We start from the raw sequence: 26,056 nt of genomic DNA, 5'->3' as shown, positions 1-26,056 counted from the left end.
AAAAAAAGCTGAGATGCCAAAAGGAAAACATTTGCCAGAGTGGAGTAATAGTCAATATACGTGTGTTAACTGGGCAACTCACACAAAGAGTATGAGATGGAAATTAATGGATAGTCTATTGAATTAACATCTGATGGAAAAAAGATACACAGTGGTCCAGGAATATGAAAGCGAGTCGTATTAATCAATGAGTTGATTAGAAATCATCTCTCTGGGAATTAGGCAACAGGAAAATGGATTTACCACAAGCTGTTAAATGAATGATTACATTAAACAAGGCATGGGCTTAAGTTACGATGCATTCCTGATATTGACAATGCAATCATTGACCCAACCACCGACCCAACCCAAAGTGATAAAACTAAAACATCCAATCAAATTAAAGCATCCAATATTGACAGAGACGGTGAAACCCTGAGAGGTAGCCCGGGCAAGACAAAGAGACTTCGATTCTTGACGTCAACTAATAACTCTCCTGCATAAGGCTGAGAGCCCCTGAACTAATAAAAGCTACTATACCACAGGGACCCCCCAGAATGTGGCATCAAGGATCCCATTACAGAATGTGGCATCAAGGATCCCATTACAGAATATGTTGCAGATGGAGAACAAATATGAATGCCACATTGGTTATATATGACACACTATCGTAGTCAAGTCCTTGGTTACTGCAATGACGGCAGAAATGTTGTCCTCTAAATCGAGGAGAACTAACAAGTACTTTGGTCTGCCTAACAAAAGTTAGAGCTGGGCCCTCCCCAACCCCGAAAAAAGAAACATGATTCCACTTTTTAAAACAAGATATACTGAAGATGGAAAACCCAACAGGAAATGCTTTAATCGTTTGTTTCCTAATCTGTCACAGCGACAGACACAGCAGTGACATGCAAAATCATTTTAATCATATTTATAAGGTTTGAACCTTCTTCCTACAGGGTCAGTAATTAATTACAGCTACTTAACATAAAGCAAGGCTGGATTTAAACAGCTGACTTCTCTTTCACCAGCTCCTCATCAAAACAAAAACACCTGCAGGTGTCACAGCGTGCCTCCCAAACGCCCCCCTATTCCCCCCAGAGCACTATTTTTGATTATGGCCCGGAGGGCACAAAGTGGGCAATAGCAGTGTGCAACTTATGACACCATGACAGTTGTCAGGTTTGTGCTGTGGTCCCTGCTGGAAACAGAAGCCTTAACAAGCCTGTGAAGGTTTAAAATATACAAAATATGTAAAACCCGCGTGGGAAGATGTTGGACGCCGGCAGGAATAATTAGTCAAAGGGAACAATCCAAATAGCACCCTATTCCCTGGGAAGTGCACTTCTTTTCACTAGATATCAGTCACTAAACAGGGAATAGTGTGCCACTGGGAATGCAAGGTGATTTATTCAGAATAAGAAAGAATCTTAAATCAGAGGAGAGCATTCAGGCACTGTAACATCTATAGCCTGGGAAGTCCTCACAAAAACACTGATTCACTTTCCTACATCGTCAGCCTGGGAAATCCTCACAAAAACACTGATTCACTTTCCTACATCGTCAGCCTGGGAAGTCCTCACAAAAACACTGATTCACTTTCCTACATCGTCAGCCTGGGAAATCCTCACAGAAACAAAGATTCACTAACATTCGCACAGAGATGATTCAAAGGTCAAGTTCTCTGTCAAAGCAACCACATGTAAAAACATCCTGTATTTTTACTTCATGTTTACTTTGAGCAGGACACAAAATTAACTGTCTTCATTGAGGCTATGATTTGTTCTCAATCGAATGAAAGAAAACGTTCTCAGGCACCAAAAGCTTATTACTCCTTTTGCAACTCCTTTTTGCTGTGTAAAATGGAAATAAAACAGAATGCAATGATGTGCAAATCATTCAAACCCTATCTTCAATAGAAAACAGTATAAAGGAATTAAACAAGTATTTGATAAACTGCTGATTTTGCAGGTTTTCCTAATTACAAAGCATGTCGAGGTCTGTAATATTTGTACACTTCAACTGTGAGAGAGGGAATCTAAAACAAAAATCCAGAAAATCCCATTGTATGATTTTTAAATAATTAATTTGCATTTTATTGCATGACATAAGTATTTGATCACCTACCAACCAGTAAGAATTGCGGCTCTCACAGACCTGTTACTTTTTCTTTAAGAAGCCCTCCTGTTCTCCACTCATTACCTGTATTAACTGCACCTGTTTGAACTCGTTACCTGTATAAAAGTCACCTGTCCACACACTCAATCAAACAGACTCCAACCTCTCCACAATGACCAAGACCAGAGAGCTGTGTAAGGACATCAGGGATAAAATTGTAGACCTGCACAAGGCTGGGATGGGCTACAGGACAATAGGCAAGCAGTTTGGTGAGAAGGCAACAACTGTTGGCGCAATTATTAGAAAATGGAAGAAGTTCAAGATGACGGTCAATCTCCCTCGGTCTGGGGCTCCATGCAAGATCTCACCTCGTGGAGCATCAATGATCATGAGGAAGGTGAGGGAACAGCCCAGAAATACATGGCAGGACTTGGTCAATGACCTGAAAAGAGCTGGGACCACAGTCTCAAAGAAAACCATTAGTAACACACTACGCCGTCATGGATTAAAATCCTGCAGCGCATGCAAGGTCCCCCTGCTCAAGCCAGCGCATGTCCAGGCCCGTCTGAAGTTTGCCAATGACCATCTGGATGATCCAGAGGAAGAATGGGAGAAGGTCATGTGGTCTGATGAGACAAAAATAGAGCTTTTTGGTCTAAACTCCACTCGCCATGTTTGGAGGAAGAAGAAGGATAAATACAACCCCAAGAGCACCATCTCAACCGTGAAGCATGGAGGTGGAAACATAATTCTTTGAGGAGGCTTTTCTGCAAAGGGGACAGGACGACTGCACCGTATTGAGGGGAGGAAGAATGGAGGAAGAATGTATCGTGAGATCTTGGCCAACAACCTCCTTCCCTCAGTAAGAGCATTGAAGATGGGTCGTGGCTGGGTCTTCCAGCATGACAACGCCCCGAAACACACAGCCAGGGCAACTAAGGAGTGGCTCCGTAAGAAGCATCTCAAGGTCCTGGAGTGGCCTAGCCAGTATCCAGACCTGAACCCAATTGAACATTTTTGAAGGGATCTGAAAGTCCATATTGCCCAGCGACAGCCCCGAAACTTGAAGGATCTGGAGAAGGTCTGTATGGAGGAGTGGGCCAAAATCCCTGCTGCAGTTTGTGCAAACCTGGTCAAGAACTACATGCTTTGTAAGTGGGAAAACCTGCAAAATCAGCAGTGTATCAAATACTTGTTCTCCCCACTGTGTATACAGGTTTGGAGCAACATATGCTGCCATCCAGACAACATATTTTTCAGGGAAAGGCTTGCGTATTTCAGCAAGACAATGCCAAACCACATTCTGTGCGAATTACAACAGCAAGGCTCTGTAGTAAAAGAGTAGTAAAAGGTGCTAAACTGGCCTGCCTGCAGTCCAGACCTGTCACCCACTGAAAACACCTGGCACATTAACAAAAAATACAACAAAGGAGACTCCGAACTGTTGAGCAGCTGAAATCCTATATCAAGCAAGAATGGGAATACATTTCACTTTCAAAATTACAGCAATTGGTCTCCTTAGTTCCCAAACGCTTACAGAGCGTTGTTAAAAGAAGAGGGGATGCAACACAGTAGTAAACATGCCTCAGTCCCAACCTTTTTTTAAATGTGTTGCTGGTATGCAATTCAAAACAGACATGCATTTTCCAAAACCAAAAATAATTCTTTGCTCTGTTGTCTTTGTACTATTTTCAGTGAAATATAGGGATTATGTGTAAAATATGTTTTGATTTGCATTTTATGCAGTGTCCCAAATATTTTGGAAATGGTTCTAAATGCAAGAGCAGAGTGATGGCTTTAACAGGTTGAATGTGCCCACATGCCCTCAGAGCGAAGCAGTATTCAAAATACTGCTTCAGTTAAAAAGATGTTCACCTTTCTATATTTCACAACTAATTATAACAAATGCTATAGATATAATAGGAAGCCAATTAAGACCGAAAAGGATCTGAGGGAGAGAGAGGACGCCTTCAGTTAAATGAACCTTTTGTTTTCTGAAGGGAAAGTTTCTGAGAATTGAACATCTGTACACTTGACAACTACAGTGTAATTCTAATACTCTGCCTGCTCCTAATTGAGCAGTGGTTCTCCCACAGCAGAATGGGCTTATGTCCTGAATGGCAGCCTATCCCCTCCTAGTTGCACTATGTTTTACCAGACTCTACATATAGTAGGGTACAGGGAGCCGTTTGGCACACAGCCCGGAAGAGAACGTTACAGAACCAAGACATGAAAACTATTCCATGACTAGATGAGAGTGAAACAAAACCCTGCTCTGCTTCAAGACGTAACTTTAAACGGCACATTTTGGTGACGAGCAACAGCAACACTCCTTTTCACAAATAAGATGTAAATTGTTTCTAAAAAATCTGTCGTTGCTCTCCTAATGTGGTTGTTTTGCGTCAGCAGCGGAGGCAGTCGCCCACTCAGACAATATAATGGGTCCCTAACTGGAGGAAGAGAGAGAAAAAGAACAGAGAACCAGAAAACACGGAACGAAGGAGAGAAATTGAACAGAGTAAGACAGACAGGGAGAGAGCATGAGAGATGTTATTTCCTCCTAATTAACCATAAAACATACACATTTAAAAACAGGACGCTTTTGCCTTCCTACAACATTTTAGGTTTACTTGTTTGAAGTACATTTTCCCGGAATAGAAGCTGCAAACCTCAGAACACATTTACATTTCAGTCATTAAGCAGACTCACTTGGACGTGGGGATCAATAAATTATTTAAGTATCAATACATGATTTATTTATAAATATGCAGAATATAGCGCACTTAGTGGAATCCTTCAATAACTATAAAGGGAATCACAGAAATTCAGCAAATAATAAATGCTATTTGCACTATTCCAGATGGCTTCATAGTCAACAATTAATTTAGCTTTTAGTGGCTTTTAAGAGCCATTAGCTGAAGTACTTTAGTTTTAGTGCTTTATAATTTCCTCAATATCAACTAGAGGGGAAAGACTGAGATATAGCACCTTCAACCATACAATGCAGAATCTAGTTTCTTCGTGTGATTTCAAAATCCTCTACACAAGTTCCTAACCTTGAAACAGAGACTGTAGAATGTCAAGAGTTTCTAACATCTAAAATAAAATGCAAAATGTCAAGAGTTTCTAACCTCTAAACAGAGACAGAAGAATCTGATTAGTTTCTAATATTTATACACTGACAGAAGAATTTGAGTTCCAGTCAAAGCTTTATTACTGCAGAAAGCTGAACTGCAAAGCATATTTTCTAGGCCAGAGCTCTTGTGCTATGAGTTTTTACACTACAATCATTTTATTTACAAAAATAACAAAGAACAGCAATCCCTCTTAAACCATCTTCCTTGTTTCAAAATAACAATGGCAATACCATAAACATTTTAGAAAAAGGCTCAGTGACATTTGTCCTTGCAAGGTCAGGTATCGAAAGGTAGTGAAAACTGTCGTACACACTGGTTATGCCACTGTCTTCTTAAGATTTTTCTTGTTAAAATATTGTTCTCTTAAAATGTATTTTTATATAAAAGAATGTAATTTCTCAATTCATGTTTGTATTGATCAGTATCTGAGTTATTTACTTCATGGTCATTTGTCTTTTTCATTTAACCATTAAAAAAAAAATATCCATGCAATGTATGCAGTTGTCCCATCTAGCTATTTCAAGATGGATGCACTGACTGTAAATTGCTCCAGATAAAAGCGTCTGCTAAATGACCAAAATGTAATATTGAACCCTGTGTTGCAGTTTAATGAAATGGGCCTGGGAGATTTTCCTCAGAACAAACAGCCATTACAAAACCATTTGGGTGATAAAGGTAAGGTCCGTTGGATTGAGGCATTAGTGCAGGACTGTTTCAGAGCTAAAGTGCTTAATGCACTTGATTTGTGTCCGGGTTCCGACTCCAGAACGAGGAGAAGAAGGCACTCTGATGATGTCATAGAAGAGTCTGAAATACTCATGGGTGGCTGTATGACTTTTTTAATCAGGAGCCGCATGATGAAAACCACAAGAACAAGAACAACAGCAGCGACTTAAATAAGCCTCCACATTTGTCTTGACAGGTCTGTCTAAACTTTCTAGTCAGATAGCATATTCTATTTGTGTGCTGTTGTCATGCATTTTTCATAAACACATCCCAGCTTGGCATCACCTCTTGGCTTTGGAATTATGAATCTCTAACACGATGTCACCTTCCTGGCTTGGTGAAAATACAGAATTAATATATTCCTCTGTCTCGTTACAAACGTCTTAAAATATGGCTCAGAACACAAGTGCAACAATTCAATATTCAATACTTTTACAGCTTTGGGAACACTGGGACTGGCATGAAATCAGAGTATTAGCGGTTGATAGGAAAGCTTTTTCGTGTCTGTTCTTTCTTAACTTGGTTGCCTACCTTAGTAATGTCAGACCCGTTTTTTTCCTTTTCTACCAGAACGAACCTCCGCTAGGTTCAACTGGATCACACCCCTATGAGAGGTCCAACATCCATTAAGAAATTCCCAGGACTAATCAGGCTTTCTGTTACCCCAGAGGCCTATGAGCTGAATCCACTAATCATCTTCTGTAATTCCTCTCTGTAAAACAGGGTTTTCCCTGAGGCCAGAAGCGCTCAGATCCCCTTTACAGGAGACCACCGGAGGAGTAGATATAAAGTAATTGCCCCTAGTACACTGCACTATCTACAGTACCTAGCTTTCCATAGCTATTGCTAACTCCCTGCATATAGTCTCAGCTAAATAACCTCTATTAGACAGCACTACCTAACTTCAGCCAATGATAATCTACACATGCCTCAGCTACATAGTCCCTATAAACACACACCAGCAAATGCTAATACTTTGCACATTAAGACTAATGGCACTTTTCCACTGCATGGTACCGGCTCGACTCTACTCGCCTCGATTCTACCCACTTTGGGAGCTTTTCAATTGCATGGTACCAGCTCGCCAATAGCTACCAAAGTCCGTAGTACACACACCAGATGACTCTAGCTAATGCTAATATCCACATATAGAGCATTTTTACACTATGTTAGTTTTATCAAAATTATTGAGACTTTTTTCCATTTTTACTAAGGTCTAAAGACGATTCCTCACAAAGTGTGTTTTGGAGAGGAACATTTGTGGTGACATATGCTCCATGTATAAAGACAGAAGAAAAAAAACTATATGGTTGGGAAGCAACTAAATAAATCTCACAACAACACCTCAAAAATTATACTATCACCAACAACAGCCCCTGTTTCAATGGAGAGTGCTATGTTAGTTAGCCCCCAATAAACACACACCACCAAACTCTAGCTAACACTGACAATCAGATACTGCATGGTTTCACAAGCAAAACGTGCACCAACTAACTATAGCTAATGCTAATCCCCACATAGCCACTGCTAAATAAATAGCTACCAACCTAATATCCCCAGCAAAATAGGAATGACCATGAGGTGACCTCCTGGCGTTCTGGGAACTTTAAAGTGACATATTTTTGTTTATAAAGTAGCCCTCATATGGTGTCTGAGCTAACATTAGCCACGCATAGCTCCAAGCACAGCCTCAGGGTTTTAATGGCCCAGTAATGGGTCTGTCTATTCTTGCCTGGTTAATGTAATACTCTCTAAGCTTCAGTGATGGAATTCAGTTGAATTTAAACAAGTGAGGTGAATAAAGGTGATTTTTTTTATTGCATTCTTACAGCCCAAGAGTTATTGTGGAGATGGCTACAGTAAGCTCAAACTTCTGGTTTATCTCAGAGTGGTGAATCTACAGATGAATCAGAGCAGCTGGACATATTAGTCACTCAGTGTTAATGCCTGAGTGCAGTGGGGAGAGAGGGAAAGAGAGAAAGAAAGAAGACAACCCTGAACAAAAGGAGGTGGAAATCTTCTCCTCGCAGCAGTAAGTCATCCTGCCTTCAGCCGGCTGTCGGGCTGCTTGTTGATAGCTGTCATAGCCGTCACTGACACCATCAGTGTCCCTGTGAGATGAGAGATGCTCCGATCACCCAGGCCCCTACGGATAGAACGCTTTACTTGAGATATGAGGGCTTTATAAAAGACAATTTGACTCACCATTAAGCTATACAAACCCGCAATATCGCTATCAATTTCACCTGCGGAGGGGACAGTTGGGCAGAGGCGCCCTGACAGCCTTAAAGGGTTTTTTGAGAGTAAGGGAAAGTGTCACTAGAGTTATCTCTAAATGGATTTAATAAGAAGTGGAACTAGGTGGAACAGAGACACTTAACCACTAATTGGAGCCAGCCAGCAGCAGACTGCAGAACACTACATCTGGACTGGCATCTATTTACTGTAGCTTAGTGGTTAGTTTAAATGCCCTCTGCTCAATGTACTTTCATTTGTCCCAATTCCTTCACAGTTCCTCTCTATTGGCTGCCTCTAACGGTTCCCTGTTTGGAGTATCTTTGGTTCTATCTATTCCGGGGTCACTCTTCAGTTTATCTCTGGGGAAACTCTATTGGGTGTCTCCATTTGGTGTCTATTCTGCTTAGATACACTCTATCAACTACCGATAATAATAAGCCCCATTCATTTCCACACTGACCTTTCCTCTGAGTCACTAATTACAGAAGGCATGAGGTTAACGGTGTCACACAGAACAGCCATGAAAGACCTGGGGCTCTTAGAAACCAGTGCGGTAAGCAACCAGCATCCGCCTGCCTTCAGTCCGAACGCCGTGTCTAACGCTTGACTGACTCAACGTCCTCATTTAGCGCGCTGATGAAATCTGCTAGGTCAAACGTGTACTCTGGCAGACAAAAGAGTATTTCATTTTTTCGTTTAAAATACTGTAAAACATTTTCCCTCACACTCCTAAAATGGGTACAGCCATTCAAGCTGGGCTCATGCACTTACAGCTGCCTATTATTGGACTATAATTGAGTTGGTTTATGTTGACTTCAGGCTCCCTGCTTTGACAGACCAAAGCCAAGCAAGTCATTGTGAAAGGACAAGATTAATTTAACAGCAGACAGACCGTTGACCCGTCAACAACAGCCACAAGGCGTGTTTGGTCACACAGTGGTTACACGCCACCTTGATGCTTTGAGAAATGAAAATGAATGGACTTTTCTTGAGTCATAAATCAAACTTATTTCCAAAATGATTACACTTTGGTAATACATGTGTGGTCACTCAAAACTGGAATTTAAACTTTCAATGAGATGGTTTCCTTCTATGCTGGGTCTACATGACCGCCTGGACTGGTCCCTCAATGCTGGGTCTACATGACCGCCTGGAGTGGTCCCTCTATGCTGGGTCTACATGACCGCCTGGACTGGTCCCTCTATGCTGGGTCTACATGACCGCCTGGACTGGTCCCTCTATGCTGGGTCTACATGACCGCCTGGAGTGGTCCCTCTATGCTGGGTCTACATGACCGCCTGGAGTGGTCCCTCTATGCTGGGTCTACATGACCGCCTGGAGTGGTCCCTCTATGCTGGGTCTACATGACCGCCTGGAGTGGTCCCCTTTCTTCAGAGTAACAAACATTTTAAAACATGTATGAGCATGTTTTGGGTGGGAGGAGCTTGCTTCAAGCTCTCTTACTAGAAGAATGTTTGTTGAAAATGTCTGGTGCTTCTAGCAGAACCCAGTTGTTTTCAGGGAGTATGGATTGATAATAAAAGGATTGTTAGCTAGCTGTTGTAGCTTGTCTGCTAACATTATGCAACAATAATTATATACAGTACCTACCTTACTAGCTAATGTTAATGAACAAATCCATTGCCAGAAGAGATTTTCCACTCATGTTTATTCTCTCGATAATGTATAGGTTATTTTCATCAATGTGTTATATAACTAATTTCAGAGGGATTTCCAACTAGAAGTCACAATGGGTAGTCTGCCTAGAGAGAAGGCAAGGACCGTGCCTACATTCCTGATCTGAGGGTGTCAGTGTGCATCTGGCCTCGGGACACCAACTAGGAGAGCGCTGAGAGAACGACCCAAGAATAAATTCTATATTTTCTGTATTAACAGCGTGCAGACATCGGCAGTCACGAGCAATCAGTCACGCGCCGCAGTGACCGTCCAATGGCCTGACATTCATTCTGCTTGATAATGTCAACCACAGATGTCCACTGCAAATGTTAGTCAGTTTACATCAGAGTCACCATCTCTCTGTATGTGAGGCTCAGCTCAGGCAGGACACTGGAAGTGCCCCTTTTTGAACATTGCCCGGAAGATTAACTGTCTTGGGTAAAGTTAAAGTTGATAGCTAAGCCGCAGTAACATAGAGTACAGAGGTTGCCCATGTCCTGGGGTGATTGGAGTTCTGGTCATGATGGGTACTGTCTGCCTGTGTCTTGGTTAAACTACAGCGTTTACTGTTCAAACGAATTGGCCTTCATTCTCGTCTCTCCCTGTTTTCCTCCTGAAAACCCACCGGGTGCTTCTCATTCTCCTGAACTATTTTCTGTTTTATATGTGTACTTTTATTTTATTTGTTGATCATTGGCAAACACTCCTGATTAAATACAGTTATATTTCATGTTGTAACACAGTAAAATGTGGCGAAAGTACAAAGGGGATAAATATTTTTGGGAGCCACTTAATAAACAATGGTTTACACATCCCACCTTGGTAATGTCAAAAAGATTTTTGTCTGGCCTTAACTCTTTGCATTTACCTCAGGAGTCTGCTGTTGGACTCGAAATGAGCACCAAGGGGATGCGGCCGTCACCATTCACTCATGAGCAGAAAACCTACAACTGATCTAGAAGTGGCCAGGAATTCATGCTGAGACGTTCCCAGGGCAAACTACACAGACATGTTGGTCAGAACCAGTCCAGAAGGGCTGAGGTGGTCACCTTGTCTGGGTACTTTATATTTAAGTGGTTGTTAAATAAATAATTTCACGCATTTAAAAAATAAGAACAATTGACCGATTGTTATATATATATATATATATGGGCAATTGTAGATGTGAGTAGTTTAGTATGTTTGTGATTCTGCACATTGTCTTGCTGGTTAGGCCATTGTCGCTCACTTGGTAAGATCATGGTTCTTGGAATCGGCAGGTTTGATTCCCTGAAATCTTTGAATAAGCCCGCCCTGCTAAATTACTTAAATGTGAGTTATAACTACTGTACCCAGCCAGTCCACCTCAGAGGGCATGGCGGGAGTATCATGAAGCGAAATGTTCCTGAATGGTGGGGTTGTGGGCAGGTCCCGTTACACTGGGAGACAAGCCATGCAATTAAAAATAAATGAGCAAATAAAATCAATGCAGATCTCTTCCACTGTGGTGACAAAGGACTCAACAGAGGACAACAGGGGCCTACATCTTCATTAACAGAAATAATGAGCCAAGGAAGAAAAGAATAGAAAAATAGGACAGAGTGAACTTTAAAGTTGACTCTGCATTAATTAAAAAATGCAAGCCAACGTCTATTTAAAGGGTAGTTAACAAGGTAACATTGGATCTAAATGTGTAATATGTTATAAAAATCTGTGACCCTCTGGACTGAAGTAACTTATGTTTGTAGATCTTCGGAACTACCCATAATCATACAGATTACCACGGAGCAGAACAAAACTAGCTAGCTTGAGCTGGCTATTGTTAGCCACTGGTCAACTTTCGTAGTCTTTACATTTGAGCTGATGCCACAAAGTGACCCTACAGCCACCCAGACAATTTTTTTAATCCTTTACCTAAAGTCAGTTCCCACCTTCCCTGAACTGTTCCCAACTGTTTGATTAAGCAAACTATAAAACGTGCTTTTCAACATGATCAAACAGCAACTGTTTTTAAAAATAGACTGACAAATGGTTTGACACTAGCCCATTCGTTGATTTCATCTGAGTCATTAGTAACTTCTAAGTGGTCATCCATTACTTCCTGTTTCACTGGGGTATAAATATCAGGTGACACACATGCCAAAGTCCACTAGTCACCTATTAACCATGGGAATGTCAGAGAGCACACATGTCATGAAACAAAGGGATGTTGACCCCTCGTAAATCAGGCCATGGCTATGAAAAACAACTACTCACCTGAAAACACCCATTCATTATCAGAGCAATAATTAAGAAGTTTATATCAACTGAAGCTGTGATGAACCTGCCTGGCAGAGGACCCATGTATTTACTGTCCCCACACACAGTAAGGAGGTTGGAGACACGTTTCCCCCCAGTAGGAGAACTGCAGAAGTTGGTTTAATTTTCATAACTACAAAAACACGACACCTCAATGCTAAACTATTTGTACATCTTTCCAGAAGAAAGCCTCTACCTTCACCAGGACATGATGGCACCACCTGGGACGTGATTAACACTAAAGCTTTGATTGGAACCGGGTTCTATTGCTTGTCTTTCTATGGGTGGAGCCTGTCATGGGGGCAGCATTTGATAGATGCTCTGATGTCATTCATCAGCAACACCATGACTCCTCCCACACACACACACACACACACACACAAACCCTGGCCAATAAATTATGTCCCACAGGGATCGCACAGCCATCGCTCAATGACAATGTCACTGCTTTACTGCTGAGCAACACCACTATGGCAAGAGTACCATAAACAGAGCTACACACACAGATGCACTCACACACATGCTCACACACACGCCTACACTCACACACCTACCTAAAGTGGCTAGCAAAATGTACTATTATTGGCACAAAATTTGTGACATACTTTGAAGAACAACACCAGAAAATATATACTGAAAGCAAAAAATAAACCCAAAAGTAGTAACAGCGTAAATACCAGTACATCATGTGTAAGTATTTCCCAAATGTCTTTGTTTTCTTCAGTAAAATATTTTCAATTACATACCACGGCACTCAAATGATTTCCTTCCCTTTTCTTTATCTTTTATCTTTACTGGCCTTTGCTTCGCTGATCTTCGTGGCACTTCCAAGTTTTCTAACAATTATCCGTGCAGAATGTATTATATAATTTAGCCTTTACAGAGAAGTCAAGCTGAGACCTGCAGTTGCTCTCTTTCAGTTGAGCCCTGTATTACAGCAAGAATAATACAAATACACAGATATGAAATAGGCACTTGTTAAGAAGTCACTGTTTCACAATCACAGTGAAAAATAAGAAGGCCACTCATTCTACAACTGAACTGCATTATGGGCAACATGTCGCTTAAGGTTACTCTGCTGTAAAGTTCATAAGTATGAGGTGTAGTAGTCAAAAGCAATTCTATCTAATCTGTGTAAGCCTGGTATCTCGAGGCCTAGCCAGACAAGGACAAACGCAGGCTTGATAACTGCTGGTTTTTCAGTTTTTTTTTTAGGTAAGATAGTACGGAAGTGTCTGCACCTATTCACCAGCATAAACCGACGTCTGGCCCTTCTGGAAATCAGGGAGTTTCAGCCAATTGAAGTATACAGTTAGGTCCAGAAATAATTGGACACTGACACAAGTTTAGTTATTTTGTCTGTCTACCAAAATATATTCAAGTTACAGTTAAATAATAAATATGGGCTTGAAGTGCAGTCTCTCAGCTTTAATTTGAGTGTATTCACATCCAATTTGGAGGATGGCTTAAGGAATTACAGATCTTCAATATGTAGCCCCCTCTTTTTCAAGGGACCAAAAGCAATTGGACATTTGACTCAAAAGCTGTTTCATTGACAGGTGTGGGCTATTCCTTGATTATTTCTTCATCAATTAAGCAGGTAAAAGGTCTTGAGTTGATTCCAGGTGTGGCATTCACATTGGATGCTATTGCTGTGAACCCACAACATGTGGTCAAAGGAGCTCTCAATGCAAGTACAATCCCGACTCCAAAAAAGTTGGGACACTGTACAAATTGTGAGTAAAAAAGGAATGGAATAATTCACAAATCTCATAAACTTATCTTTAATTCACAATAGAATATAGATAACATATCGAATGTTGAAAGTGAGACGTTTTGTAATGTCATGCCAAATATTGGCTCATTTTGGATTTCATGAGAGCTACACATTCCAAGAAAGTTTGGACAGGTAGCAATAAGAGGCTGGAAAAGTTAAATGTACAGATAAGGAACAGCTGGAGGACCAATTTGCAACTTATTATGTCAATTGGCAACATGATTGGGTATAAAAAGAGCCTCTCAGAGTGGCAGTGTCTCAGAAGTCAAGATGGGCAGAGGATCACCAATTCCCCCAATGCTGTGGCGAAAAATAGTGGAGCAATATCAGAAAGGAGTTTCTCAGAGAGAAATTGCAAAGAGTTTGAAGTTATCATCGTCTACAGTGCATAATATCATCCAAATATTCAGAGAATCTGGAACAATCTCTGTGCGTAAAGGTCAAGGCCGGAAAACCATACTGGATGCCCGTGATCTTCGGGCCCTCAGACAGCACTGTATCACATACAGGAATGATACTGTAATGGAAATCACAACATGGGCTCAGGAATACTTCCAGAAAACATTGTCGGTGAACACAATCCACGGTGCCATTCGCCGTTGCCGGCTAAAACTCTATAGGTAAAAAAGAAGCCGTATCTAAACAGGATCCAGAAGCGCAGGCTTTTTCTGGGCCAAGGATCATTTAAAATGGACTGTGGCAAAGTGTTCTGTGGTCAGACAAATCAAAATTTGAAGTTCATTTTGGAAAACTGGGACGCCATGTCATCCGGACTAAAGAGGACAAGAACAACCCAAGTTGTTATCAGTGCTCAGTTCAGAAGCCTGCATCTCTGATGGTATGGGGTTGCATGAGTGTGTGTGGCATGGGCTGCCTATACATCTGGAAAGGCACCATCAATGCTGACAGTTATATCCAAGTTCTAGAAAAACATATGCTCCCATCCAGATGTCGTCTCTTTCAGGGAATACCTTGCATTTTTCACATGACAATGCCAGACCACATACTGCATCAATTACAATGTCATGGCTGCATAGAAGAAGGATCCGGGTACTGAAATGGCCAGCCTGCAGTCCAGATCTTTCACCCACAGAAAACATTTGGCGCATCATAAAGAGGAAGGTGCGACAAAGAAGACCTAAGACAGTTGAGCAACTAGAAGCCTGTATTAGACAAGAATGGGACAACATTCCTATTCATAAACTTGAGCAACTTGTCTCCTCAGTCCCCAGATGTTTGTAGTCTGTTATAAAAAGAAGAGGGGATGCCACACAGTGGTAAACATGGCCTTGTCCCAACTTTTTTGAGATGTGTTCATGCCATGAAATTTAAATTAACCTATTTTTCCCTTAAAGTGATACATTTTCTCAGTTTAAACATTTGATATGTCATCTATGTTGTATTCTGAATAAAATATTGAAATTTGAAACTTCCACATCATTGCATTCAGTTTTTTTCACAGTTGTACAGTGTCCCAACTTCTTCAGTATTGGGTTTGTAAAAAAGGCCATCCTTAGTCTGCAAAAAATCCATCAGAGAGATAGCAGGAATATTAGGAGTGGCCAAATTTGGTACATTCTGAGAATAAAAAGTGCAGCGCATTACCATACCATACTCACCATAATCTGGCACTGACATAAAAGGGGCCTGTACAATTTGTATTTCTTTGTTGAGATTACGGACATTTCATTTTTTCTATGAGAGAAACCAATTTCGATCTTCAGCTTCTTTGCCAAGTCAGTAGTGAACCTAGAGAATAGCATATAATTAGTTTTATTTGGTTTTAGCACCAACCAGAATTCACAATGATACAGTACTAAAAACACACACATGCTGTAGAAACACACACACACACACACACACTAATCTACTAATCACACACATGCTGTAGAAACACACACACACACACACACACACTAATCTACTAGACACACAGAGAGCAGAAGAAAAAAACCTAAACATAATACAGTAATAATAGTAATAATCGTAGTAGCAATAACAACAGTAACAGAAGAAGGGTCTGGAAGAAATCATTTGACTGTTAGTCTACACCTCAGGTCACGAGACATGACATCCAGCTTTTCTTTCATTTAAATTACTCGCCAACAACCAAATTTGTCAAAAAAGAAAAGAAACTATGCCAAACTGTTGAAAAATTGAAAATGACTCATTCATTCATTCACTACCGACAAGGCTCAAAGAGATGGAACAGAACACAGAGAATAAAGACACAGAAAACTATCTTTCTCTTCATCTCCTAAACGGCCATCTCTGCTGTGTGAGCACCAATGGACCCAGTCGCTCCGTGGGTGATTGTCTTCAAATCCTTGGACTTTCTCGATCAAAGCTAAAGACATGAATGTGATGGAAATGACGGCTTCACATTTCTGTATCACACTACAGAAGCAAGAATCTTCTGAATAGACATTCAACTTACTGTGATAAGGCTATTCAATGTTGAACTTGTTAAATTTGCCTGTTATACAACAGTTGGGATATTCTAGAATTTTGATATTCTAGAATCAGGCGTCATGAATTCTCTCTAGCTGTAAATCACTTTCCACTATCTTATTCAGAGCAACTTGCAACAGTACAGCTGGAAAGCTTTTACTTGCGCACATTGTGGAATACAAAAATCTTCAGCATATCACCTGATATGACAGGAACATTTGAGAGAAAAATTAAATGCATTCCCACACAAATTGGCTTTGAATGTGTTTTGAAAGAACCTTTGCTTGAAGGCTTTTCTTAAATGAGACCTTACTATTGTGGCCAGTATAACCAGATGTACAGTAGTTCGATTAAACCAAATAACAACTTTTCAATACTTTTTTCTCCCTAAAGCTGATTACATTTTCTTTATTTTATTCCATTAAAACATTCAAACTTGATCCCATGACAAACCTTTAATACAAAGCAGGAACATACAGCCTGAACATTCTCCTCTCTCAGAGGAACATGACTTTTATCGCAGGGTGCACTGATGTTCCCCTTTACCTCCCTCCCCCTTTACCTCTCTCCCCTTTTACCTCCCTCCCTCCCTGAACCAGAGAGAGACAGATGGTTTGTGGACTCATCTATAATAATGATACTTCCTCTTCTCTCTGACTTCAGTCCAGAGGGTCACTAATCCCAGTTAACCTCTCAGAGACTCATAATAACATGCCCCAGTTAACCTCTCAGAGACTCATAATAACATGCCCCAGTTAACCTCTCAGAGACTCATAATAACATGCCCCAGTTAACCTCTCAGAGACTCATAATAACATGCCCCAGTTAACCTCTCAGAGACTCATAATAACATGCCCCAGTTAACCTCTCAGAGACTCATAATAACATGCCCCAGTTAACCTCTCAGAGACTCATAATAACATGTCCCAGTAAACCAATCAGAAACTTATAATAACATGTCCCTGTTAACCTATCAGAGACTCATAATAAATTATTAGGAAAATCACAGCATCACAGCCATGTTCTACCAGAGACTAAAAAGCTTCTCTGATGATATAATTATATTCATTTTTAGTGTCTTGAAAAGGGATATATCTTACCATAGCTTTCAAGACACTGTTTCGCCGTTTGTGAGAGAGAGTTGCAAGGAGAATGGAAAAAGGAATCGCAACATGCAGCTTAAGTTATTTCTGGTATTCAGAGTTCAATAATTTTGGGTTAAGAGGACAATCATCTGTGGTGTTCCCTGAGGAATGAAAAATAAGAACAAAGACATTCAACATAATGTCTCTCAGCTGACTGACAGCAGCCTTTCCACACAGCCTCTTTAATCTTAGGCAGACACTCCACTCAGCAGAGGTTAACACTAGACAAGTTAAAGTGCCTTTCTTCCTGGCCTGCCGGCCTGCTGGCTACTGGAGAATCAATGCTATTGATAGTGACATTCAAGCATAAAGAGCAAACCCTGTCTGTAAATGCCAGAGACACAGAGAGAGAGAGAGACATGCGGAGAGAAGGTTAATGCCTTTACAAGCAACAAGCTGAACCATAATAAGCTATGATTTCAGAAACAATGGTTTCGAACAGGGAAGGTGAGTCTATCAATCTATTATGCAGACAATCTGAAGTGCTCAGAGATGCTCCTCCATCCGCTCCAATGACACCCAGCCAGCTACGATATGTCCCAAATGGCAACCTATTCACTAAGAAGTGGACTATTTTAACCAGTCTAAAGAGAATAGGGAGCCACTACATAGTGAATATAGTGATCCACACCAATGTCAGGACTGGCTGCTGGACAAAAACAGCTTTGGTAACAAACATCACAGTTTGGTGACCGAGTGGAGAGAAACAAACATGAGGTAAGTTCACAGAGTGGACGGACAAGAACACTAAACACTAACTTGACTAACAGAGAAGAGACAGGAACACTAGGTTAGCTCACGGAGACGAGAGGGGAACACTAGTTGAGCTCACAGAGAAGAGACAGGAACACTAGTTTAGCTCACAGAGAAGAGACAGGAACACTAGTCTCTCTGTTGCACACTTGTGCAATTGGGCTGTACTCTGCTGGTAATACTCGGCCCTCATTCAGGGTGGTTGCGGTTGGTGGGTGTCCCTTTGGTTGATGCTTGGCAATGTGGGTGGATTGATTTCCTGCCTGTTGGGCCCTGTCCGGGGCCTCCCTCGGATAGGGCCACAGTGTCGCCGGACCCCCCGGTCTCAGTTCCAAGGTCTTACGCTGCTATACTACTGTGCTGGGGGACTGGGTCAGTTCTCCTTCCCCACTAAGTTCTCCTTATCCACTATAAATTGTTGTTGATATGAGGAATGCATTTTCAGAATTTTCCCAGTCTCCTCCCGTTTTAAACTTTAGGAGGACATGAGGTCCTGGTCCACACCTGCGGAGTACATGGTTGTTGGGGCCCGTCGCTGTCCCTGTCCTTGTCCATCTGGTCATGCTTCTGACCTAGTCTAAATTTTAATAGACTCTGGATTGAGCCCACATGCATTTATTAATTATTCCAATTGGACGCTTAATATCTCACCCGGCACAGCCAGAAGAGGACTGGTCACCCCTCTGAGCCTGGGTCCTCTCTAGGTTTCTTCCTAAATTTCGGCCTTCTGAGGGAGTTTTTCCTAGCCACTGAAATTCAACACTACTGTTGTTTGCTCCTTGGGATTTAAGGCTGGGTGTCTCTGTAAAAGCACTTTGTGACAACTGCTGTTGTAAAAAAGGCTTTATAAATACATTTGATTGATTGATAGTTTTACTCACAGAGCAGAGACAAGAACAGCAGTTTGCTTCACAGATCAGAGGAACAGTAGTTCAGCTCACAGAGAAGAGATTGCAATAGCAGTTTTTATAATGTCTGGTACAACATACCTCAGTAGCAGCAGACTGCCTTGTTTCTGTTAAACCAGATACAAACTTTCTAACGCGTGTTTAGCTGATCTGTGTGCGGTACCTCACACTGAGCCACACTGACGCTTGGGTTTTGAAATGTGTGCAGTCTGACTGTTTTGCGTGTGTGCGTTTCTGTGTGGTGTTGTGCTGTTGACTTCAGAGAGCTGCCACAAAGAGAGAAGCGACACAGTCCTCGAGTTGTTCTGACAACAGTCCTGCATGCATGTACGCACACACACACACACACAAACACACAAACACACAGAGTCTGAGGCTCCGAAGTGTTGTGTTGATGTTCTCTGCTGAGGCACATCTTCGAATTCCAGACATAACAAATATCCCTTACCCCATTAGAACAACAAACATCTCAAATGGAACCCTGTCCCCAACATAGCACACTACTTTTCACAAGAGTAAATGACTAAAGATGGTCTCATTAGGGATCCATCGTGGCTTCTTTATCCCCCATTAAAGAGAGAGGTCTATCTAAAGCATGAGACTTGGCGTGGCACAGCGTGAAAAATCACACCGTTCTGCTTGATGGGGGTCTAACAGCAGCCACCAGGCCGTCATTTTAAAGACGCCATTGTAGGCACAGCTAACAAATAGTAAAGCAGAAATAATAATTTAGCTTTGTTTATGAAAAGTCCCTTTAAGCTCAACAAAACAATCACAGTACATTATAGAACACACCCAGCAAGGAAAAGCAGACATACAGACATACACAATGTAAAACCTGATTAGATTATATAGATTAGGACATCTAAATGTACATACTGCAAAAACCTAATTTGTACCAATCCTATCACAAATCTTAACCCCAAAACCTACCCTTAACCCTAACTGTATTCCCTAACTTTACTAATTGTTAACCCCTTACCCTAATGCATAACCCCTAACCCCAATCCCTAACCCCAATCCCTACTAATTCGGACCCTTACTGTAATTTCTACCCTAGCTATGGTAACCAACAGTTTCTCTGGAGTTTCTTCTTTCTAAAGTTTGCCATCCAGCTATTATAGGCTCAGAATCGAAACACGTAACTGATTTTAATATTCAGCCCAAAAAACAACGGATATTTAAACGTTTACTCAGCATAGGGAAGATCACATTATACAGATAATTCCTTTAATTACTTTTCTACAAAGACCCACTAAAATCTCTAGCCATGCATTTTTAATATTGCCAGTGTCAGTTAAACAATTGCCAAAAAGTATTGTTTTACCTTAATTTAAAACAGTTTCAGAGATCTTTTATGCACTCGGACACCATTGATTACTGGAGGCCCATCTGCTCCTTCATTCGCCACATGCATTTTAGCTCTGGCGTGAGCACACGTATAAACACACAAGTATGCAAGTCAAGTCATGTGTTTTTGCCTTGAGGAAACACACTCTCACACATGGCACAGCACACTGCCCAGGACACTGCACACTGCCCAGGACACTGCACACTGCCCAGGACACTGCACACTGCCCAGGACACTGCACACTGCCCAGGACACAGCACACTGCCCAGGACACTGCACACTGCCCAGGACACTGCACACTGCCCAGGACACTGCACACTGCCCAGGACACAGCACACTGCCCAGGACACTGCACACTGCCCAGGACACAGCACACTGCCCAGGACACAGCACACTGCCCAGGACACAGCACACTGCCCAGGACACAGCACACTGCCCAGGACACTGCACACTGCCCAGGACACAGCACACTGCCCAGGACACAGCACACTGCCCAGGACACTGCACACAGCCCAGGACACAGCACACTGCCCAGGACACTGCACACTGCCCAGGACACTGCACACTCCTCACCTATGAAGAGGTTCCATTCCGGGTCGAGGTCAGCTTGGTTAGCCAGGCAGCCTCTCATCACGTTCTGGCAGTAGTTCTGACAGGGCTTCAGGCCCGGGAGGCCGCGGCAGTAGGGGCAGTAGAGCATCTTAGTTAAGGCCCTGATGCATGCTGGGGCCACGTTCACCTGGAGGACAGAGACAGACATTATTGTTTCCTGTTTCGAGGGTCGCCTTACAGCGACACAAAAATAAATCTGACACCCTGGAAAGGGTTAACCCTAACCCTTTCCAGGTAATTCTGAAGTCATTAAAAATCGATGCCCCCTTTTATCAATCACTGAATCGGAATTTCAGCTGACTTCCTGAATTGACTGGTATTGATCTGGGTTCAGGATGAATCAATCTAAGGAAGACCTGAGGGAACTAGGAGCTGTTTACTCAGGGAGCATCTCTAGCTGAGGACAAAAAACACCTCCACACAACAGGACCAAGAAACCCAACCAAAATCCTTCTGACGACCGTGACTCTAGTGTCTTTTATCTTGTTTAGGTCATGCATGTACGGCTGTATCTGAGCCCTGACTGGGAGTGACAGCATCCTCCTATCTGAGGCGAAAACAAAGAAACAGATTGATGATTCAGATGATTCAGCAACATCCAGTAATTGTTCTGTCAGTGTGTGTTCCTGCCGCACTCCTGACACAGTCCAGCCAGCGCCACCTGGGGGGGTGGAGGGTGGTCTGGGTGGCAGAGGATGATGGGAGAAGACGTGTGTGTCACGAAGAATCACGATGGAAAAATGTGTGTGTGAGTGTGTGATGAATCACGATGGTAAAGTGTGTGTGTGAGTGTGTGATGAATCACGACGGTAAAGTGTGTTTGTGAGTGTGTGATGAATCACGATGGTAAAGTGTGTGCATGTGTGTGTGTGAGAGATGGATTATGATGTTAAAGTGTGTGTGTGTGATCATCATGTTGGTAAAGTCTGTGGGTGTGGTTGCGTGTGTGTGTGTGATTAATCATGAAGGTATAGTGTGTGTGTGTGTGTGTGTGTGTGTGTGTGTTGGATCATGTTGGTAAAATGTGTGTGAGGAAGTGTGTTTGTGTGCGTAATCGATCATGACAGGTACAGAGAAGTCAATAAGGTCGCACTTTTCATGGTTGCGTCCTTAATGGTGCCACATTCCCTCACAGGCTCCATAGGGTGCAGGTCATAGTAGTGTGCCATAAAGGAATAGAGCCCCATTTCCTTCTGACCCAGGAAGCGAATCAGACAGCGTCTGGCAGCACTGTGAACGAGGGCGGATATCTAACCTGACAGAGTTCACTCCTCAGAGAAACTAGCTTCCTAACAACAACGGCATGTGACAGTAACCGCGTCCCCCCCCCCCTCCCCCGCCGATCCAGATCAAGATAAAAGACTCACAACTCTTCTTTTTTTCCTCGAGGAGAGGAACAGACTAACGCAAGTGCAGCTGACACCACAACACGCTGCAGCCTTGTGCAAGTAGCTCTCCACTCCTTGTTCCTCTTTGATTTTGTGTTCTTGTGCCGAGTCCTCGACATCCCCGCTTAAGTGAAGCTACAAGTGTGTGAGTGCTCGTAGTCTTAGCCTGTTGGCGCAGCGGCAGCTGTTGCCATGGAGCAGGTTAGGATGGATCAAACCCTGGCGTTCTGACACACGCGCGCTGCCAACACACGCGGGCGCTGACATCCATCAGAGTTCCTCGTGGAGGCTTTGAAGACGACGTGGAGGCTTTGCCGATTCCATCACTAGACGCTGCGGCTCACATCAGTGTGTGTGTGTGTGTGTGTGTGTGTGTGTGTGTGTGTGTGTGTCACAGCCCAGATCTGCGTGTCGTGCTCCTACATGTACATGTTCAACCGATCTGTTTTGATCAGACAGCGGGCGCGATAAAAAATCGGAGCTTTCAGAGAACTAGATAAAGTTAGCGTCAGAAAACGAGCATGAAAGCACCATTTGATCTGTTTCAAGAAAAGATATTACCTTATTACAAGATTAAGTACACATACATATTTTATTAGAAAGTATTCCTCCCTGAAATTGGTTATTAGTCATTCCATTACGTGTACACTACGAGTGCAAACTTATCATGTTGCAATATGGAGTCTTCATGAGAAATCATGGACTGGAACAAAATTATGTTTTGGTACTGAGGTAAATGAATGACTTAGTCATACAAGCTGTTTGAAGACATCGTGGATTACCGAATGTAATCCAACATCTAATGGAAAAATGTATGTCACTCAGATGAAATGAAAGTCTCTGTAACGGCAACATTAATATTAACAGAACTGCAGTTCAACATCAGCACAAATCTTGATATTTAAGGAAAGGAAAACAGCTTTCCTCTTATATTTAATTGTAAATAATTTAATCATAAACTAGCCGGAACGTTTCCAGCTAACACTCAACATGACCTTCACCACTGTCAGCTAACATTTATTATAAATAAATGCAATTGTTTGCTCACATTTAGAGTAAATAAATACATTGTCTGCTAACATTTAGAATTAATAAATATATTGTCTGCTAACATTTAGAATAAATAAATGCATTGTCTGCTAACATTTAAAATAAAGAAATATGTTTTCTGCTAACATTTAGAATAAATATATACACTGTCTGCTAACATTCTGAATAAATAAAAACAATTGTACATATATATGAGCTATTTCAACATTTAGTTATGCACAGCTGTTAGTTCAGCTTCTTAAAAATGGGGAATTATGCATGAGCCAAAGTTCAGCATTAAAAAAACATCAGTATCTGACAGTACAACATTAAACACATTCTGGCATCCCATGACGAGTGGGCTTAGGCTAAATTATTAGACTAACAGGAACAATCCGTTTTCAGGTCAAGCATGACGTATATTTTTCATAACACTTCAGACACAGAGTCTTTTTAGAATACAAGAGAAAGAGCAAAGCAGAGCTCGTTTTGTGTTATTTTACATAATCATTCACATAATGTTTCAGTCGACATTGACACGTTCCTTGAAACAGGCTGAAAAAGGGTCGCTGGTTTTCCACAGAGGTATTGGCAGAGGCATTTACCATCTCGTTATCAGCGTCGACATGTATTGTCATGCAGGTAACCTACATAGAGTATATTTAGCAACACAAGGCGGAATAACATCTGCAGAATACATGCCGTGTTGCTGCTCTTCCTCCGCCTCCATCACCTTCAGCATGTGAAGGTGGGGTGTCGCGTTGTGCAGAGAAAATCCATCCAGCTCCAGGGAAAATTAACACGTCTCTGTCACGACCACTCAGTTCATTCATGTCGCATGTCTGGCACCGAGCAAACCTCTTTTACACCACATATTAAATCCATGGAAATATTTGACTTGAACAATTTTCTTTGATTAATGTGAGCGGGCTTCCCCGAGTTTGGTGGCCTAGCCAGGTGTCCCGGGGACTATCCTGCACTGCAGAAAGTTTAACTATATTTTTGAATATATTTGCTTGAAACAATGCGCAAATGGAACAAGTCAAATATTTTCTAAAAAAAACAAGCAGTATTATCTAATGCAACTTTAGCCTGTTAAGCAATGTCACCTTATTTTAAGGATGGTTAGATTTCTAACCTGAAAATGAAATAAATATACTTGAAAGGATATTTTTGCAGTCTGGTTGGCTCTCAAAATGAAAAAAGTAACGTTAAACTCCAGCTGATATTTAAATAATAATAATGTTTCACTGAAAATTATTTTTATTGCCCTAAACCAAACACTCCGTCTTCTGTTGCCACCATGACACTTTATCAGCTAATACAGAAAGTCCACCCTGAACTCTGTAACAGCTAATACAGGAAGTCCACCCTGGTACTGTAACAGCTAATACAGGAAGTCCACCCTGGTACTGTAACAGCTAATACAGGAAGTCCACCCTGAACTCTGTAACAGCTAATACAGGAAGTCCACCCTGGTACTGTAACAGCTAATACAGGAAGTCCACCCTGGTACTGTAACAGCTAATACAGGAAGTCCACACTGGTACTTTAACAGCTAATACAGGAATTCCACACTGATACTGTAACTGCTAATACAGGAAATACACCTTTATATTGTAACTACCAATACAGAAAGTCCACTCAGAAATTGTTACAGCTAGCTAATGAAAGAGGTACAGTAGTACTGCCTTTGTACATTTGACCCCAGTGAGCTAGCTAATGAAAGAGGTACAGTAGTACTGCCTTTGTACATTTGACCCCAGTGAGCTAGCTAATGCAGGTAGTCCAGTTCTGACATTGGAACAAGAGGCAATTAAACTCATGGTCAACACAAGTGACAGACTGAGACCAGATGTTTTCAACAGACTGGCCCATTTAATTTTTTACTCAAGGCCAGTTACACAAAAAAATTATGAATGTGCCCAAACTACCAGATGATTAGTCTGTCCCTGGTCGACACAGGGCAGACAGGTATTATCATGGACTAGTCCACACATGAATATAGAAGATAATTTTTGCTGAAGGGGTAGAGGGCTGGATTCCAACCCATGCTGCAGCAGTACACGTGGGCTGGATACCAACCCATGCTGTACCAGTACACGTGGGCTGGAGGCAGCAGCTTAGATTTCTGGACCACACTAAAGCCACGTAATCTGGTGATCCTGAGAACCTTGTTCACGGACATTCCCACTGAGTTTTACACAGTGGAGTGTAGATGTGACGATACTGGGAGATGGACCACATCCAGACCAGATTAACAACAGATTCAGGGTCAGATTAACTATAATCTGCTCATCTGCAGTTAAGTGCTGTGATACCGTGACCTGGTGTGGGGAGACCAGGGAGGGCTTATAATTGTATATATATATATATATTGAGAGGGAGAGAGAGATATAAAAAGTGACAGAAACAGAAAGAGGGTGAGAGAAAGAGTAAGAGAGAGGAATGTTTTTATTAGTATGCATTTAGACCTGTTGGTCAGGTGATCTT

General features: G+C 41.9%; 1 protein-coding gene across 4 annotated transcripts in view; it reads right to left on the bottom strand.

Moving 5' to 3' along the window:
* gpc6a (glypican 6a) overlaps positions 1 to 26,056 on the bottom strand; it is a 154,413-nt gene that overhangs the window by 30,120 nt on the left and 98,237 nt on the right. For all 4 annotated transcript variants that reach the window (XM_034289736.1, XM_034289735.1, XM_029116698.2 and 1 more), the window contains exon 4: positions 21,108 to 21,273. In XM_034289736.1, the coding sequence (XP_034145627.1) occupies positions 21,108 to 21,273 (166 nt within the window). The remainder of the gene's footprint in view (positions 1 to 21,107; positions 21,274 to 26,056) is intronic.

The sequence above is a fragment of the Esox lucius genome, chromosome 22 (assembly GCF_011004845.1).
Source record: "Esox lucius isolate fEsoLuc1 chromosome 22, fEsoLuc1.pri, whole genome shotgun sequence".
NCBI lineage: Eukaryota > Metazoa > Chordata > Actinopteri > Esociformes > Esocidae > Esox > Esox lucius.
Note: the sequence above shows the minus strand (reverse complement) of the source record. Positions and strands in the feature narration are given on the sequence as shown.